The 19533-nt window shown below is 42.8% G+C and overlaps 1 protein-coding gene across 2 annotated transcripts in view; it reads left to right on the top strand.

Moving 5' to 3' along the window:
- PHF12 (PHD finger protein 12) overlaps window positions 1-19533 on the top strand; it is a 56063-nt gene that overhangs the window by 9281 nt on the left and 27249 nt on the right. The window contains exons 3-5 of one of the 2 annotated variants that reach the window (XM_075854293.1): window positions 9243-9315; window positions 18398-18782; window positions 18942-19062. In XM_075854293.1, the coding sequence (XP_075710408.1) occupies window positions 9243-9315; window positions 18398-18782; window positions 18942-19062 (579 nt within the window). Of the gene's footprint in view, window positions 1-9242; window positions 9316-13268; window positions 13590-18397; window positions 18783-18941; window positions 19063-19533 lie in introns of those variants that run through there. The other variant, XM_075854294.1, reaches the window with a different exon arrangement.

The following is a 19533-nucleotide window of genomic DNA, read 5'->3' as shown; positions in this document are numbered from 1 at the left end:
CCTCAATGGATTGTGGATGCTGGATCAATTATTCATTATTCTGTCCACCCAAGTCTTGAAAGAAGGGCACATGGCAAACACTGGCTCTTTTTTTGGGGATGGGAATTTGTGAAAGACGGCATTGAGAAAGCAGACCCCATGTCCCCTTGCGCTCAGCAGAGCTTGGAGCATTTGTATGTAAAGTGTTAATGCAGTTTCCTTGTCTACAAACCACAGGGAGTGAACTCGGCTGACAAACGCATTCCTTGGGGATACAATGCTTATATAATAAAGGTGAACTCCTTCTCTAGAGGTCTATAGGGGACCAGATACTTCCTGTCCTGTTATCCATACAGTAGATGAGACAATGAGTGGTATGTTCCGATTGTAATAAATTCTTAGAATCTCATGATATTTTGTGACAAAACTTCCATTACTCTCAATTATTCTTTTTGTCCAGTTGCGTAGAAATGTATGGATTTGCTTTGAATGGACTTGATAGTTTTTGATGTTGATGTTTACATTGCGTGTCTGAAATGGAGCAGAGGAAATCCAGTCTGAATGGTCATCTGATATATAATAAATGTATTGCATTGGTGAAGTCTGGGATATTGGACCCACAAATTTCCAGAACAAAAGGACTGTATAGAATGCTCACACTCCTCAGATTTATGTAGGAAATCTGACTATGTTGTAAACAAGTTGTCATTCAGATCAGTGGCTCTTTGTATAGAATGTTGTCTCATCTCCAATCACAGAAATCTGCGAGCAGCGGCAAAAGGGTTCAGACTCTCTATGGAGTCCTTTGTTCTAAAATTAGTGGTGGTCCGAAACTGGCCCTACACTAGATTTTGGATGTGTGAAAAGGGCGATTTAGGTTTGTATCACACGTGGTTTTGGTGAAGTAGATGATCTTTTTTTAAACCGAAGCCATTAGTGAATTCAATAGGAAGGGAGTATAATGGAAGAACTTATTTTCCTTCCTGTTGGATCACCTTCGGACTTTGGCTCAAAAACTGAATGTGGCACCGTTTTAAATAACGAGTCGTATGCACTAACTGCGCGCTTTCTTACATCATGTGTTTTTTTTTTGTTTTTTTTTTATGCATTGAAAAACGCGTCAAATAAACATCATGTGATCAGGGTCTAACTATTCAAAATGCGCAAGAATTCTGGCGTACATACTGTTTGCCATATGTATTAACTGTTTTAGACACTTCCTTCGACACACGCGACGAGACGTAGCTTAGCAGAAAAGGGGTCTAGCAAAAAGGGGCGTGGATTAAAATGCTTCCCTGTGCTCCTAAATTGGCTCAAAAAACTGTAAACTAAGCCAATCAATAGGGGGTGTATGAGAGAAAAGTGTCTAGCTAGATGCGCCAAACATGTCATACAGCAAGCACCGCTTTGAAAAATTTGTTTCAAAGTTTAAAACTTGGGCCAGTTTTACTAATATTGTCTAATTCCAGCCTAAGACCATTTCGTTATGGCTACATGCATACTTTGCGTGATTTGGTGCAGAAAATCCGCATGTAAACTCAGGTAAAATCCACACCTAAGGCCTTAGATTCATACGAACGTGTTATATGGCTGTGCCACGCGCGTAATTTTCACGTGCGTCGCACGGACCTATGTTAGTGAATGGGGCCGCTCAGACTGCGCAACAGTAGTAAAAAGAATGAATGAATACAGAAAAGCACCACGTGCTTTTCTGTTTGTAAACCTACATACAGAGTGTCATAATGATGCCGGCTGTGCGAAAATCACGCATCCGTGCACCATATGCTGATGCCACACGGACCTTTTGCGCGTGCAAAACGCATCACTTTTTGCGCGCGTGCAAAACTGACGCGTACGTGTGAATAAGGCCTTATCCTGCATTTTTCTTTATGCGTTTTTAAGTGCGTTCTTCACATTTTGATGCAGAAATAGGTGTTTTTATGGTGCAGACTTTTTTTTTGTGTTTGTTTTTTAAACTTGTCCGATACAATTGCCGATCAAAGACATATATTTGTGGAAAAGTCAATCTGCTGTGTTGGACTTTTTTTTTTTTTGGTCGGTGCAGTCCTGTTAAGTCGTTTCTGCAAAATAAAAGATCTCCAACCCATTAATTGGAGTCCAGACCACAAATTATGGAGCTGCCATCGACGTGGCTCAGGAATTTCCAATCTGTGTGCCAAAGAGGCATGGCTATTTTCAGACATGTCAGAAAATTACTAACAGTGGAAGTGCGCTCTGAAGGGTTATCTTCGCAGGACCACCATTGTTCATTTCGCTTATTATGGCTCCAGGAATTCAAGAAAGAGAGGCTCCCACTTTAGTGGACCTTGGCAATGTATAACATTCGAATAGGCACCATGTAATATTACTGCCCCCTACAGACGCAGTCAAGAATGTGTGAGAAATGTAAATAGGGGGTTTGGAGATTGCTGGCAATTTTTCCGCTTAAATTAGTTTTTCGAGCACTCCGTTTGTGTTTGGCAATATTGCAGAATCTATTACTTGCCTCCCATGAACAACTCCTCATTTCTGTAGCGTGCCTCAGCTCGCTGGTCACATGACTGGCATGCAGGCATTGCATCCATCGTGTTGTGGAGCTTGCGCGCACTTTGGAGAAGCTCCGTGTGTTCATAATGCTGACGTCACCACTTCATCTGAAATTCCCACTGGTTACTTGTTGCCATTTTCTTTTTTTGTTTGCATTGCACTTCATTACAAGTCTGGACACTTCAGTTCCTTTAACAGCCTGTAACTTTCGTCATGACACAAATTTCATATTCGTTTTTAGGGGATATGTTTACAAGTGACCTGCATTATGTAAAGAGCGACCTTGCACGTACTGAATTTTACCGCAACTGATGGACAATGTTGTGTCATGTTACCCAAGACAAGTCAGAACAGAGAGTGACTGCAAAAAGTGTGTCTCGCTCTATTACATAGTATTACATAGTCGCCATTTTAATTCAAGGCAGTCTGTCACCCGATAATAGCCTATCAAAGCAGCAGCACAGTAATAGTGGAGCCCCACCTCAATCTAACGCTGATTTCAGATGAGTGGCTCCGTTGCCGCTATAATAACTTTGTTCCTTATATGTAAATTAGTTTTTTGGAGCATCAAGGGCGTCACCGTTGCTCCAAACTGCTCTACCTTCTATCCCCAGTCTGACCCTCTCTTCCTTCTTTGACAGGGCCAGACAGCGTAGAAGACGTGATTACGCTTGGCCCCGTATTCTTATGAACGCGCTTAGGATTCGGCGCATACGCAGCAGAGCCGTTTCGACTGGTGAAACTTTACTGCGCGTGCGCTGATTGAGAAGCCGAAGCGAGGGCACGCTTAGGAGAACACGGGGCCAGGCGTGATCATGTCTTCTACTCTATCTGGCCCTTTCAATCAAAGAAGGGAGGGACGCACTCGCGATAGAAGGTAGAGCAGTTTGGAGCAAAGGTGACGCCCTTGTTGCTTCAGAAAGCTCATTTGCATATAAGGAATAAAGTTATCGCTGCAATGGAGACAATCATCTGAAAAATGTTAGATGAGGTTATATTCAGGCGAGGTTACGCTCTATTACTGTGCTACTGCTTTGAAAGGCCAACCATGGCTACCATGTAATGCTGCAGTGAAAATGTGCAGCCAACCACATCTGGTTTCTCGCAGCGCATCAATGGTGGTGTTAGCTACTCCTTCCCGGTGGGCTTACTTTTCAGTTAAATAGGTTGCAAATTCATAGTTTTGTATAATGAAGTTATACAATTTTCCAATATACTGTCTGTATTAATTCCTCACAGTTTAAGATCTCTGCTAGTTGTTCGGTAGGAACATTCCTTGTTTACTTCCAGCGGATAACATTCTGTCCATGGTCATATGATGGACACACGTGTGCTTGAAACATTGCAAGACACAGCTCTGATACATAACTGTAACGAGCCGTGCACCTGTGTGTCCATCACATGACCATGGACAGAATTTTATTCACTGGAAGTAAAAATGTAATGTTCTTACTGAATAACAAGCAATGGTCATAGGGTATGTTCACATTGAGTTTTTTGCAGGCAGAAAATTCGGCCTCAATATTCCGTTAGGAATTTTGAGGCAGATTTTGATCTGCCTGCACGCCGTTTGCGTGTTTTTCGCGCGTGCCCATTGAGCGTCTATGGGCAAAAACACAGCAAAATACGCTTTCTTTTCCTCCCATTGATGTCAATGGGAGGTCAGAGAAGTAAAAGCCTGAAGATAGGGCATGCCGCTGCTTTTTCCCACGAGACGGTTTTTCCACTCGTGAGAACGCCTCCGCCTCCCATTGAAGATCAAAAAAACTGTGAACTAGCCCTTAAAAACCTCTGTACAACGCCCAGTTGGTAAAAAGTAAAAACACGCCCAGTTGCCTATTAAGAAACTAATTCAGCATAAATCTAAAAGTGCTCATAACTTGCTCAAAAACAATTTTGTTTTAAAAAAAAAAACAACCCACTGCTCTCTACATTCCAGCGCCGATCAGATCATGTAGGAGACAGGGCACTTATAATCTGGTGACAGAGCCTCTTTAAGTAAAATGTGTTGACAATAGATGCAGGATGTATCTTGTGAATGCTGCCTCCATTACTGCTGCCGCTATGGTTTACACATGCGTCGTCCCGCAGCACCAAAGGGAAGAACAATTGAATTACACATGGCATTAGTGCCTGTTCACATCCGCGTTGGTCTCCGTTGAGGCGTCGGGCCTTTCCGTTGGAGGTATACCTCAACCTAGGTTCAGTTTGCATTATCGTTGTGACGGAATCAATACCGTAGTCTAATGCACTATTCATTTCCTCAAAATGATGGAACCCTTAAACAACGGTGACAAACGGAAACCATGTGCATCAGATCAGTCACCATTAAAATCAATGGTGATGCAAACGGAAACCTATGGTTTCCGCTTGGATTCCGTTCATGGGCTCCCCTGAGGGAAAGCTCAGATGGAACCCATGAATGGAGGACACCTGATGCAGATTTGAACGAAGTTGTGTTTTGGTTTGTTTTTTGTTTTTTTTGTTTTTTGTACGTTTTTGGTCAACCTGACCTTATTTTTTTTACCTTGAAATTAAATTATTACATTTTAAAGGCTTGAGTCCAGTAGATAAGAAAACATTACAGATGTACTTCTGGAAGTACGTACTTGAGATAAATGTAAGAGTCTTGGCCCTAGAGTGCCAATGCGCAGGGCATTTATATTGGCAAGTTTTGTTGCCTCTGGCTGGGATGGAATGCTTCACAGGCCAAAGTCTGCCTAGGACTCTCGAGATGATAGCTACGTGGTTCTCTCTGCTTCAGGAATGATGTGTGGTATGCGGGTTTTGTGCTCCCTGTCACTAGACGTGTTCCAGGCTTCTGCTTTGTATGCTATGTTTTCAGTTCCTCATCATGTTTAGGCCCTGTTCACACTGGTTTTTTTTGGGCGCAGTTTTTGATGCGTCCGCTTACTGATTACATGGTCGGCCATTACGGAATAAGCGTAACTCGCTGAGCTACACGGTTTCTGTAACTCCCATAGTAGTGAAAGGCAGTTACGGAAGCAACGTAGTATGTGAGCTACGCTGTTTCAGTAACTACTATTCAGTTCTATGGGAGTTAAGGAAACAGCGTAACTCGCTGTTTCTGTAACTCCCGACCATGTAATCAGGAAGTGGCCGGGAGGCAGCGTGAGCACAAAAAGCTAGAACGGGGTTTAGGGGGCCCTGTTCTAGAGATAGCTGCGGGTCCCAGAGGTGGGACCTGCATCTATCTGACACTTGACATAACCTGTGTATTTGTCATAAAGGTCCTTCATGGGGCAAACCCCTTTAAGGGGTTAACTGCACATGTAATGCAGGCCGAGCCCTGTTTTGTTATAATGTATTGAATGAAGACATAATGTTAGATGTTGATGGCTGAGATTCTTGTACCTGAGGTTAGACAAACCTCAGGAAGCAGCTGGATAGTGCGTGCCATTAAATTTGCTATTGGTGCCAAAATGTAAATTTTATTTATCTTGTTGGTGTGATGGAAGTTATGGTTTCTTGCTACTTAAAGGGAATGTGTCGTGAATGAAACTTTTATTTTTTTTTATTTTTTTTTAAGTTACTTATTTCTATTAACTTTTTTGCTGTATTTTTTGGTGGAAAGTATTAAAAATTAAATAATAATTTGACATGTTTTCCTATGTTGGCCACCAGAGGGAGCACTTCCCAGAATTACAGCAAGGTGAATAAGGCAAAGCAACCTGACTCACAGCTGCCGTAAATGTGGGAGGAAATCTCACCCCCCCCCCCCTCCTATAAGCCAGGAAAAGGTGTCTTCAAATTGCTAAGCAGTGTCCGGCTGCCATTTTGGGTGTTATTGTTGAAATGCAGCTCGCAGAAGCTATAGGACACCCCAAAATGCTAAGGGTATGTTCACACGCTTACTAAACAAGGGGAAAACAGCTCCTGATGTTCAGCCGGTTTTTAATCAAACTCGTGTTTTTGGCTGCGTTTTTTTATGGCTGTTTTTCTATAGTCAATGAATAACGGCTCCAAAAACGCCCCATCTTAACAGAACGCCGTATTTCCCATTGAAACCAATGGGCAGATGTTTGGAGGCGTTCTGCTTCCGATTTTTCAACCGGTTTTCGGGACGTTTACGGCCCGAAAAACGGCTGAAAACACTGCGTGTGAACATACCCTTAGAATGATGAAAGTGAAGTGAATGACTTTTCAGTTGACAGGTTCACACGGCGTGTAATTAACACGTTTTTTTTGCGCATTTTACATGCCTCTCCTGCTAAATTGCTTTTATCCCTCCATCCTGCTGATAGTCTCCTCCAGGATCACTACACAATACTGCTGACAGTCTCCTCCATCGCCCCCATACAATCTTGCTGAACGTCTCCTCCGAAGTAGAGGAGACTATCACACCACTCTGTGATAGGAATAACCAACTGCTGCTGATAGTCTCCTCCCCGACCTCCTGCTGACGGATACCTCACCTCCTCACCCCATCACAGTCTGCACACCGTCCGCACTGACAATACCTCTCACACTCCGCACTGCTACATACATACATACATACATACATACATACATACATACATACATACATACATACATACATGCACACACAGCTCTACTACATCTGACAAGCTTAGCTCCGCACACCGTTCACACTGAGAATATATCTAGCGAAAAGGGGGGTCACGAGAGCGGGAGTCTGTGAGAGAGACAGAGAGGGACAGACAGAGACACACCTCTTACCGGCAGTGCAGCTGGTCTTCATAATGGCGCCTGCTATCTCCCTACAAACCGGCTTCTCTGCTGTGTGACTGACCTGCGTAGTACAGAGCCAGATAGCAGAGGCAATGAACAGGAGCCGTTCATTGTGCGCTATGCATTGTAGCTGCCGTATTCCATCTCTGTATGTGTCGTTAATCGACACATCCAAAGATGGAAAAAAAATGGCAGCCCCCAGAGAAGTAAAAGTATGAATACATTAAAACGTAGAAAGTGACAAATAACATTTTTGTTTACATTATATTAAAAGCAATATAATAAAAATCATGACCCCTTCCCTTTAAACCAGTGGTAGACTAGGAGCCAGTTAGATGACTCCAAGAGACATTGCAGGACTAAAAGAACTTCCATGGACATCCCACAACCCAAAATACAGATTTCTGGGGCATTTGTTGTCTGTCTCCTGGGATTTGTCTAACCTCAAAGGTGACTCTTCAGAATAAACTGTCATATGTGTGCACATGAGGAATAACACTAGATCTGGTCATTATAGTAAAAAAACAGTTTTTATTTTTTTAAAGCAGTTTTCCCCTCTGCATCCCTTTATTCTCACTTGTCTCTGAGCTAATGGTCGGAGCCTTAATGCTAACGTGTCTCCTATACACTGCTCACATAGAAGAGGAGAATCCTTCTCGACTATCTCTATCACGTAGTAGCAGTGTGGAGGAGCTTATACAGGAGTAATGAGCAGTGTACTTGAGTGACCGTGACACTTTCAGGGAGCTGCAGCACGTCTATCTTTCTCACTCTTCTCCTGCTCCCCTCTCCATAGACTTGTATGGCCAGTGTGTCTGTGTCTATTTCTCTACATGCACCCCCCTCCCTTCTCTCTGTAGACTTGTATTGGCAGGCAGTAAAGAGACACCCCCCCCCCCCTTCTGCAGCCCCTCTGTAACTAGGGATGTATTTTGCTTGACAACAGGGGTGGACAGCAGATTACAGGAAGGGCAGTAACGTCACACAGAATTTGCTTGGATAAAACCGCTAAACTTTAACAGTAAGTAAATGGCATAGTTGATCAATATCAGATATACTATTAGATTAGCATAAATTGTTTGAAAAGTTAGTGTCCATTTAAAGCATATGTGCCCCTTTTTGTAAACCATTTTACATAAAGAGTTAATCTACATAAAATGTTGAGCAGAAAAGAAAGTATTAGTCTACATGTGAATTTATCTAAGGTCTACAGTATTCTGTCCACCCCTGCATATAGGGATACTGCTAAATGTATGGCTGCATGAGGGTTTGTCTTGCTGGCTGTATTTAGGAAATCCTTATACAATTTACTATAGCTGATGGTCTAAATGTATAGCAAATTGTGTTGAGAAATCGTCACTCCACTGATGCAGTTTAGATTGGACATTTAAACTGTTCATAGGCTGTAATGTTAGCATGAAGTAAACCTGGTGTTGGGTACAACGTATTTTATAATACTCTGAGGGAGCGTAACAACTGTCTGTTGAAACAACGGCCGTCACATGGACCTATATAATTCAATGTTGCCGTTCACACGGCCGTTGTTTCAACAGAGCGTGTGAAGGGTCCGTGAGAAAATTGGACACGTCCTATTTTTTTTGTGCTTCACACATCGTGATAACTCAACCCGCAGCGTACAGCGCGGATGCACCTCGGACGTGAAAAACGGTTGTTTTTCACGTCCGAGGTTCTCAACATTCGTGTGAATCCAGCCTTACTCATGGCAACCAAATAGATGCTGCTAGTTTAATGTCCACTTTGTGTAGCATTGATTTATGGGAACTGCTTCTCTGTATTGCAGGTAGATATGACCAATGCGCTTGTCTTATTTTTTTATCCCTTGTAACTATCACACGTTGTTTTGTGGATGAGATTAATGTGTTTTTTTTTTTTTGTATTTTTAAGTACACACTAATAATGCAAAGAAACAAAGGGTTTTATTCTTCTGTATGTATACACAATGCAACCTCTTTTAATGCTTGCCACTTTATTTTATTTTTTAGTAATCCTCCCCTGAGTGAGGAAATGCTGCCCCCTGGAGAGTGGATGTGTCATCGCTGCACGATACGTAGGAAGGTATTGTGTTATAGGCTTTATTTACATTGAGGTTTTATTTCTAGTTTGAAGAGGCCTAGACAAAAGGGTTTCAGAGAGTGGAGGTCTGTGTTGTGCAATGTGGTGGGCATGCAGCCCTTCTATGATTCACCAGCATTGGCTGCATGCCCAAATTTAGCCTAACAAATGTTGGGCTGTTTTCCTTCCACGTTTCTTAGGATAAAATCCTTTTCCTGCAAAATGTAACCTGACCGCAAGATCTAGTGTTCTCTGGAAGGAAATTTTACTTCTCAATGTTAGAATCCAGTACCCAGTGATCTCTTTGGCCTTAAAAATTCTGCTGACTTCTAGACTTAAAGAGGCTCTGTCACCAGATTTTGCAACCCCTATCTGCTATTGCAGCAGATCGGCGCTGCAATGTAGATTACAGTAACGTTTTTATTTTTAAAAAACGAGCATTTTTGGCCAAGTTATGACCATTTTTGTATTTATGCAAATGAGGCTTGCAAAAGTCCAACTGGGTGTGTTGAAAAGTAAAAGTACAACTGGGCGTGTATTATGTGCGTACATCGGGGCGTGTATTATGTGCGTACATCGGGGCGTGTTTAATACTTTTACTAGCTGGGCGTTCTGATAAGTATCATCCACTTCTCTTCACAACGCCCAGCTTCTGGCAGTGCAGATCTGTGACGTCACTCACAGGTCCTGCATCGTGTCGGCACCAGAGGCTACAGTTGATTCTGCAGCAGCATCAGCGTTTGCAGGTAAGTAGCTACATCGATTTATCTGCAAACGCCGATGCTGCTGCAGAATCATCTGTAGCCTCTGGTGCCGATGTGTCCTCGCTCGTCTGACACGATGCAGGACCTGGGGCAGGAAGTGTGACGACACAGCGTGATCTCTCGAGAACACGCTGTGTCTGCACTGCCAGAAGCTGGGCGTTCTGAAGAGAAGTGGATGATACTTCTATACACAACGCCCAGCTAGTAAAAGTAGTAAACATGCCCCGATGTACGCACATAATACACGCCCAGTTGTACTTTTACTTTTCAACACGCCCAGTTGTACTTTTGCAAGCCTCATTTGCATAAATACAAAAATGGTCATAAATTGGCCAAAAATGCTCGTTTTTAAAAAATAAAAACGTTACTGTAATCTACATTGCAGCGCCGATCTGCTGCAATAGCAGATAGGGGTTGCAAAATCTGGTGACAGAGCCTCTTTAATATCACTTTCTGTATGTAGAAGAGCCAGTCCATTACTTTTACTGCTCAGTAAGGTCCTGTTCACATCAGCGTTGTCTTTCCGTTGAGGGATTCCATCTGAAGTTTCTGTTGGGAACCCCTCAACGGAAAGGCAAACGGAAACCACAGCTTCCGTTTGCATCACCATTGATCTTAAGGGTATGTTGACACGCTTAAGGGAAAACAGCCCCTGATTTTAGCCGTTTTTTGTCATTTTTACGGCCGTTTTTGGAGCTGTTTTTATATTGTCAATGAAAAACGTCTTCAAAAATGGCTCAAGAAGTGACATTCACTTTATTATAAACGGCCGTGTAAAAGATGCCCCGTGGAAACGGAATACAGTTTTCCCATTGAAATCAATGGGCAGATTGTTTGTAGGCGCTCAGCCCCCGCGTTTTTCGGGGCGTTTACGGCCTGAAAAATAGCTGAAAATAGGTAGTGTGAACATACCCTAATGGTGACTTGAAACTTTGGTAATGGTTTCCGTTTGTCACCGTTGTGACAGGGTTCCGTTGTTTTTGACGGAATCAATAGCGTAGTCCACTGTCAGAACGTTGACAAACGAAAACCATTAGCAAAGTTTCCATCACCATTGAGATCAATGGTGATGCAAACGGAAGCTAAGGTTTCCGTTTGCCTTTCCGTTGGAAACCTCCGACGGAACCCCTCAACGGAAAGGCAACGCTGATGTGAACAAGCCTAAGGTGTCATTCACATTTGTGTATTGTCAGTATTTTGCATCCGTATATGTAAGCCAAAAGCAGGAGTGGTTCCAAAAGACAGAAAAAGCATAAGGCTACATTTACACGACAAGGAAAAGTAGCCCTGTCCTCACACGGCTGTTTTCTGGACAATGTAGTTCTATGGCTGTATCCACGCACTGTGTTTTTGACAGCCCGTGAATACGGGGCGACAAAAAATAGGTCATGTCCATATTTTGGCAGTTTTCCCGTCCCGACGGCCCCATAGAACTCAATGGATCTGTTTTTAACAGCCGTTTTTTTAGGAATCAATCCTTGTGACAGCTGTTAAAAGCTGGTCCTCACAAATATAACTCCCTGGTCACATCGCAACTTTTAAGCGCTGATGGACAGTGATGTCATCTCTTTTAACTATGGAGTCCCCGGGCAGAGCATCGCAAGCTCTCTGGCGGAAGACACCTGGCTTTGGAAAGTCCTTCACGTCACTGTCCATATATGGACAATGACGCTAGGATCTATGAGATGTGGGTGGATGTGTGGCGCTATCTGCAGGGTGGGGTCGGCGTGTGCCGCTAACTGCAGGGTGGTGGTGTGTGCCGCTACCTACGTGGGCACGATCTACAATGGGAATTGTGGCACTATCAACAAGGGGTACTATGGTGTTTTCAGGGAGTTGGGACAAAAAAAATCCTGACAAATGAAATCCATCAATTTTATTTATTTTTTTAAGCTTGTTTTATTGTACTCAAAGCTTGCATTAGAGAAAACAAAATATTACAGTATATCATACATTGATATATAAATAACAAAATTCCATTCTATTCACTGTATACACAACGCAGAAACATATTTCAAACAACTGTTCTAAGGAACATCTCAGCCAATTAGTTGTGTGACAGAAATATATATATATATATATATATATATATATATATATATATATAATATTACTCGGTGTCCCACCTGATCTAGCCCACACCATCTTCCACTGTCATCCTTTCCAATAAGGAACGCATAGTAGTTCCAGAATCTAAGGTCAGAGAGGAAGAGATTCATCCATCCCAAACTTGAGGGGGCATTTCCTATTACGGTATACTACTCTCTCAAATGGGATGACTGTATTAACCAGGGATTTCCATTGTGTGAGCGAAGGGGATCTATCCGCCATCCATCTCTGGGCAATAGCTTTTCTAGCCATAAATAAAGTTTCTCTAAGAAATAGTCGAAATGGCCAACATTCCTCCTGCAGCAAACTCAATAAACACACCTCCGGGGTTTTGGGTACGGGTACCAAGGTAATACTATTCAAAAGATCAATCACTTTATCCCCAAAGGAACTAATATATGTGCAATCCCAAATAAAATGTATGAAATTTGCCCCAGAAGAATGACATCTGTGACATTCTGTATGTGGAAAATGACCCATGCGATGTAATAGAGTTGGAGTGAGAACTTTGATGTGTTATGTACAATTGGAATAGTCTATTATTTACAGAAGGAGAAACAAATAAATGTGACTCCAGGGCCTCTGACCAATCCTCCTTCGATAAGGTAGGAATGATTGTTTTCCAGGCGGCTGGTACAGAGAGCGTATATGATTCGGTTTTTGCATTCAGAAGATGTGTGTAGATTGCCGAGATAATGCCACCTGTGTCCTTAGAATTCCTATCAAAGGGAATTTAGAAAGAGACGGGGGCTGTGCATGAAATTGCGTAGTTAACGCGTGTCTTAGTTGTAAGTATCTATAGAATTGGGTACAGTTTAAATTGTATCATTCCATCATCTGGGTAAATGATAACACATTACCCCGATATACATCACCGAGGCAGAGAATCCCATTAGACTTCCAAAACTCAGACCCTTCCAGCATTTGTAAGTGAGGAAACATGGGATTATCCCACAACGGAATCTCCCCCTCCAAATCCCCAAAACCGCTTAGCTGCCTTCCAAACCTGTTGTGCAAGTCTATGAAGTAATAATAATTTCCCTCTAAACAGTGTTGGGCTCTCCAGAACAGGCCACAGGACAGACTGTCCCAGCACGTGCCCCAAAGCAAACTCTGAAAATGGCTCTGGAATCAAGGCAAGCCAATTCTTCAAATAGCGGAGTTGGCCACTCAGGAAATAAATATAGAAATCAGGTAGTGCCAAGCCACCCTTAACCTTAGGACGCTGGAGTGTGGAGAGGGCAAATTTCCTGCGACAATTCCCCCATACAAAACTGGAGACCAGGGAGTGCAACCCATCAAAGAATGACCTTGGAATAGGACCATTAGCGGGTTCCAGTAAATATAAACCTTTCGGTAAAAGGATCCTCTTTACCAGGCTTACCCTTCCTGCCACCGATAAAGGTAAGGTTTTCCACACTCCAAATTTTCTGAATAAAGAGATTCTCCAGGGGGTATATATTCTTAGCATGTGATTCTACAGGATACTTCGTTATGTATATGCCCACATATTTAAAACCTGTAACAACTGGTAAATTATAATAAATATCTGGCCAATCCACCTCCCACAAAGGCATCCGAGCAGGCTTAGTCCAATTGATCAGGAGACTAGAAAAAATACCAAAGCAGTTCATAATTTCAATAGCTCTAGGAAGTGTATTGTGAACATCGGACATGAAAAGAACTAGATCGTCTGCATACATACCTATTCTACACTATTTCCGATAAGCACACCCCAAAATATACTATCCTGGCGTATTTGGATAGCAAGGGGTTCTATAGCTAAAGCGAATAGAAGAGGGGATAACGTGCATCTCTGTCTAGCTCCCCTACCTAAATTAAAAAAGGCTGTACCCATACCATTCACCAAAATATTTGCTTTGGGATTCTTGTATAAAATAGAAACCCATTTGGAAAAACCAGAGCCAAATCCAAATCGTGTCAACACTGCTTGTAGGTATCTCCATTCCACGGAGGTGAAGGCCACGGATGCCAAATCCCAGTGTTGGTTCAAATACCTTCCCACCTGTGAAACCGCCTGGACCCTGCGGATGTCCCCAGAAGTGGACCTCCCAGGAATAACGCCCGATTGATCGTTCGGTGATAATAGAATTAAGTCTATTTGCCAGAAGTTTAGTCAGAATTTTATCATCTAAATTGAGTAAAGCAATTGGTCTATATGACCCACATTCCAGTTTTTTTTTGTCAGGATTCAAAAAAATTTTGAATAGTGGCTTCGTATAAAGATCTGGGCAAAGTACCCAATTCAAAAGCTTTCTCGTACATCTGAAGCAATTCAGGACCAATAATCTCAAAAGATCTGGAATACACCTGTAAAGGAATGGCGTCAGGTCCAGGAGGTTTCTCCTTCACTAGGTCCTTCACAGCATTCTCCAATTCTTCTAGCGTAATAGCCTCTTCTAATCTATCTCTATGCACTAAGGACAACTGTGGGAAATGAATCCCCTCTAAATATTCATACAGTGTGTCATCCGAGTACCGCTCTGGGAAGTGTATAATTCAGTATAAAACCTACGAAATCTATTGCCAATCTGCTCGGCATCCCTGAGTTCTTGACGACCCCCATCTAGAATTTTTAGAATGGCAGGAGATGACTGACTGGCGTGCACTATATGCAACAATAATCTACTTGACTGATTTCCCAACTCAAAGGCGTTCTGTTTAAGAAAAAATAGTTTTCTATCCCCTTTTTCTTTAAGATGTAACAAGTATAATCTACCCGCCTGCATCCATTTAAGTCTATTCTCCTCAGAAGGGTCATTAATAAAGGCCACCTCCATTACTTTACAGGACGTGGCCAATCCCTCCTCAACTGATTTGCAATGTTTTTTTAATGAATTAAATTGTGTATTGCAGACACCCCCTCAAGTATGCCAGAAGTTTCCCACTTAAGTAGAGTATTGGTCTCCTCACAATGAATGTCTATAAATTGGGTCAGCTGATCGGTGATGCGATCTTTCGAACCAATCAAAGATGACCAAAATGGGTGCACTCTCCAGTTCATTTTACTGGCTCTTCAGTCATATAAGTGAAATACTGCCTGTAGAGGTGCATGATCCGAAACACTAAGTGGGGCATATTCAATAGTAGAAATCCTATAACCCAATGAGCCAAGCATGTAATCAACTCTAGACAATGCACCTCTAGAAGGAGTAAATCATGAGAATTCCAAAGATTGGGGATGTCTTACTCTCCACCATTCCACCCATCCCATCTCATCCTCTAACCTCTGCAGGTTTGAAGAAGAACTCTACTCCAAAGCACTACCCTGGGGCACAAACTTATCAAGAACCGGGTTCAGAAATATATTAAAATTCCCCATACAAATAACTTTAGCCTCTGGATAATTCGAAGCAAAATTAACCGCTAGTTGTAGCAGCGACATATTAGCCGGGTGGAATGTATAACCCCAAGATCACAAAAGATACACAATTGATATAGGCATGCACAAAAACATATCTACCCTCTGGATCCACAATTGTCAGTCGCATTCCATCGCACTGCGCGGTGAACTAGTAAAGTAACTGCGAGAATCTGACGTGTGCCAGGAATGCTCTGCCCATTCAACCCATGTTTATTTTTTTCAATCTATTGACAGAATCAGCAGTCATATGGACCTCCTGGAGGCATACAATGTGTGGCCCGAATTTCCTCACATGTGCAAACACTGCAATTCTCTTACGGGAACTACCTATTCCGCTAACATTCCACGACATCACTTTCAGGTCAGCCATAAAGGAACACACACACAAGTTCTATCAAAATCATCCCCACATACCCCGTACATTGCATATATAGCAGCAGGTAATAATGTACGACATTCACATTGGTTATAATGCTTGCTACATGTTTAACACAGTGTCCAACATAACGATCTCCGTTAAGGGTATCCTTGGGAGAGGTCCCCACCCACGTACAAAAACTTCAGTAACCATTCGAGGTATGGTTGGAACTTGTGTACCATGGCTTATGGTTACGGGGTATCTGTGCATACAATTCAAGATGGTAAATTTAAGCTGAGCAGAAACAAAACTGCAACATAAGTCAACCCCGCTATTACAAATCAGACCTATTCACAGGTTAGGCATGAAAGTTTTTAAAGTATAGAAAATTAGAATTTTAGCATCCGACAGGTATCAGTACTGCAATATACCAGACAAGAAAATTCAAAAAAATAATCTTCCAGCCTGCTCCTCCAGGAAATAAGTCACCATAACTTTACATGCTCAGACAGAGCAGATTCAGCAGAGGAAAGGTAACCGGTATCAATCATGTAAGTCTCCTGGCCGCATAGTAAGCCACTGTTCAGCTTCCCTTGGGTCCCCAAAGAAAACAGTCTTCCCGCCATCATATATCCGGAGACGAGTCGGCTAAGCCATTGAATAAGAGATGTTTAAGTCCCGCCTTTTCTTTTTCACAGCGATAAATGTCGCACGTTTTTTCTGCAATTCAGCTGAAAAATCAAGAAACCATAAAACACCAGAATTCTCATATTGAATATCTTTTGTTGTTTCCGAGCCATCTGCAAGATCAAATCCCGATCTTTCCAGTTTAGGAGACGCACCTGTATGCATGTTCTACGGCAAATGCCGCCAAGAATGGTGCCTCAGGATAGGTGGTCCGGAACCATTGCTCAATAAATGTGCCAGGTGTAGAGCCCTCCACTCGTTCCGGGAGCCCAATAATTCTTACGTTATTTCTACGCGAACGATTTTCCAAATCGTCGCATTTATATTGCCACAACTCAAGCAGTAGTAAATACGAAGTTCCGTCTCCTTCACCCTCTGTGTCTGAACATCATGGCGGGGCAAGACAAGATCCACCCTCACCTCTCCTATCTTTCCCATCAGAGAGGTGATAGACAAAGATATAGCTTGCAACAGTTGCTCATATACCTGCTGCAGTGTCAGATCAGGACCAGGCTCCGTCTCCTCAGACTGGCTCGTGTGAGCACTCTGACCGTGTGGTGATCTGGAGCGTTGTGCTGAACAGGCTGCAGCGCCATTTTGTGTGCCGTCCCTTGCAAAATCCTTTAATTTCTCTGCCGCTGATGACCCTTTCGTGGGACCAATCGGTGCCATACCTCAGAAGCTCTTCTGTGATCTGTAAAAGGTCTGTCTATCTCAGGAGTATAAGCAGGATGATGTGTATAGCAGGTTATCCGTCGGAGCTCCCACACTTCACGTCCGCTCATGTTGCCTGCAGGCCACGCCAATCCCAGAAATTCCGAAATCCATCAATTTTTAGTTTTTGTTGTTTTAACAGCCATGAAAAACTGATGACAAACGGCCATTAAAAACTGTCAGACGAACTCGAAATGGATGAAAATTTTGTGACACATTGATGCAAAACGACCATGAAAAAACTGCTTGTTGATCAGTTTTTAATGGCCGTTTTTTTGTCGTGTGAATGTAGCCTTATGGAAAGATTTGCATCTCTTCTGTGTTTTAGACCCACTTCTGGTTTTGACTTACGAATACTGATGCAAAATACTGGGGGGGTGTCCCTACACAGACTGACACTGTCCAACAGTGCTGCTAGAGTGAGACCCTAATGCCCAGTTGTCTATTTATACATTTCTAAGAAAATATGTTGCAGAATTGTTTCATGGGGAAAACCAGTATTTACTAAAATAGTCAGAAGAGGTGACCGGTCCTCTTTAATGAGCTTGACATAGGGGTGTGGCTTATTGGAAAGTGAGTGTGGTCTAGCAGGAATGAGGCGTGGTTTGTGTGACACACATCGCAAAAAAAGTTGGTCCAAAGTAAGCCAACCAAGAGGTGGCCTAAAGGTAAACAACTGTCTAAAGATGCGCCAAATTTATCATAGAGCATGAGTCACTGTGATAAATTTGGTGCATCTACTCTAGCTCTAATGTCTCTTGCACACGACCGTTGTGCCACTCGGGTAGTTTTTGACGGCATCCGAGTGGCACCCGATAATCTTCACAGACCCATTCACTTTCACGCGTGAATCGGGTCCGTGAAAAATGGTCCGCATCTCTGATCCGACGAGAGATAGAACATGTCCTATCTCTCCTCGGATCACTGACGGGACTCAGACGGTACACTCGGTCGTGTGCATGAGGCTTAAGCGCTGTGAATTTAGGACAATAATAGTAAGTCTTCTCCATTATACTTTCATTGTATTTAATTAAGTAAACTTCAAAATCTGGATTTCTGTCTTTGCAGAAACGTGAGCGTAAGAAGGAGCTTGGACAAGTCAATGGCTTGTTTGACAGATATGGGAGAAGGAATGTGTCGCCTACTAGTGACATGGATTATTCTGAAAGAGCTGCTGGCAGCTTTCGAGCCCTTGCCCAAGCCAAGATGTTAGAGAGAAGGGTAAGCCGACCAGGCACACCAACATCTAGTGTCAGCACTGATACACCCAACTCTGAGCAAAATGACATGGATGAGGACATGATCGATGTGGATGAAGAACCGTCTGTGGATTCCGAGCACAGTCATTCTCAACTCAAGAGGCCATTTCAGTTACTTATTGCAGCCGCCATGGAGCGAAATCCTACCCAGTTTCAGCTGCCTAATGAGCTTACCTGCACCACAGCACTTCCAGGTCAGTGATTGTCATTTCTATGTATGTCGTGCCATAATCTCCACATTACCTAATGTCTTTATGGACACCTTATTGCCTGGTTTTCATCTTACTGTGAAGTTGCTCCCACCATTCTTGGATGCTAGTTCCGTAATGTGCTACGTACTTCCAATTCTGTAGGCACCAGCAAGCGAAGGAGAAAAGAAGAAATGACAGGGAAAAATGTTAAGAAAGCACATCATGAGTTGGATCACAATGGCTTGGTGCCTCTACCAGTTAAAGTCTGCTTCACTTGTAGCAGGTACGAAATGTAACTAGTCTCCTTAGAAACCACCTTATAATGCACTGCATGAATATTTCTATATATACATCATATTCTTATGAATTTAAGCATAGCCCTCACCACTACGATCTGTCAATGTTGTGTATAAATGGTCTTACTTCTGCCTATTTTTGTTTTTCACTATATTATTGCTACTGTGTGCACAAAGCCACGCACACGCAAAGGTTCACTATGGGCTCATAGGCCTTTTATGAGCGCGTTATTATGAATCTGTTATATGGTCGTGTATATGAAGCCTAAACCCCATAATGTGGAGTGGCAGGTTTTTTGTGGTCCCTACCATTTAACCCCCTTAGATGCTGCGATCATTGGAGTCTGCGGCATCTTGGTAGTTTCAGAGAAATGTGGGCTCCCTCAGTCACCCATCAGTGGCCCGCAAATGTGATTGTGGGTTGCCATGACAGCCGTGAGCCTAACAAAAAGGTCCTC

This window comes from Rhinoderma darwinii, chromosome 2 (assembly GCF_050947455.1).
Source record: "Rhinoderma darwinii isolate aRhiDar2 chromosome 2, aRhiDar2.hap1, whole genome shotgun sequence".
NCBI classification, from domain to species: domain Eukaryota; kingdom Metazoa; phylum Chordata; class Amphibia; order Anura; family Rhinodermatidae; genus Rhinoderma; species Rhinoderma darwinii.
Note: the sequence above shows the minus strand (reverse complement) of the source record. Positions and strands in the feature narration are given on the sequence as shown.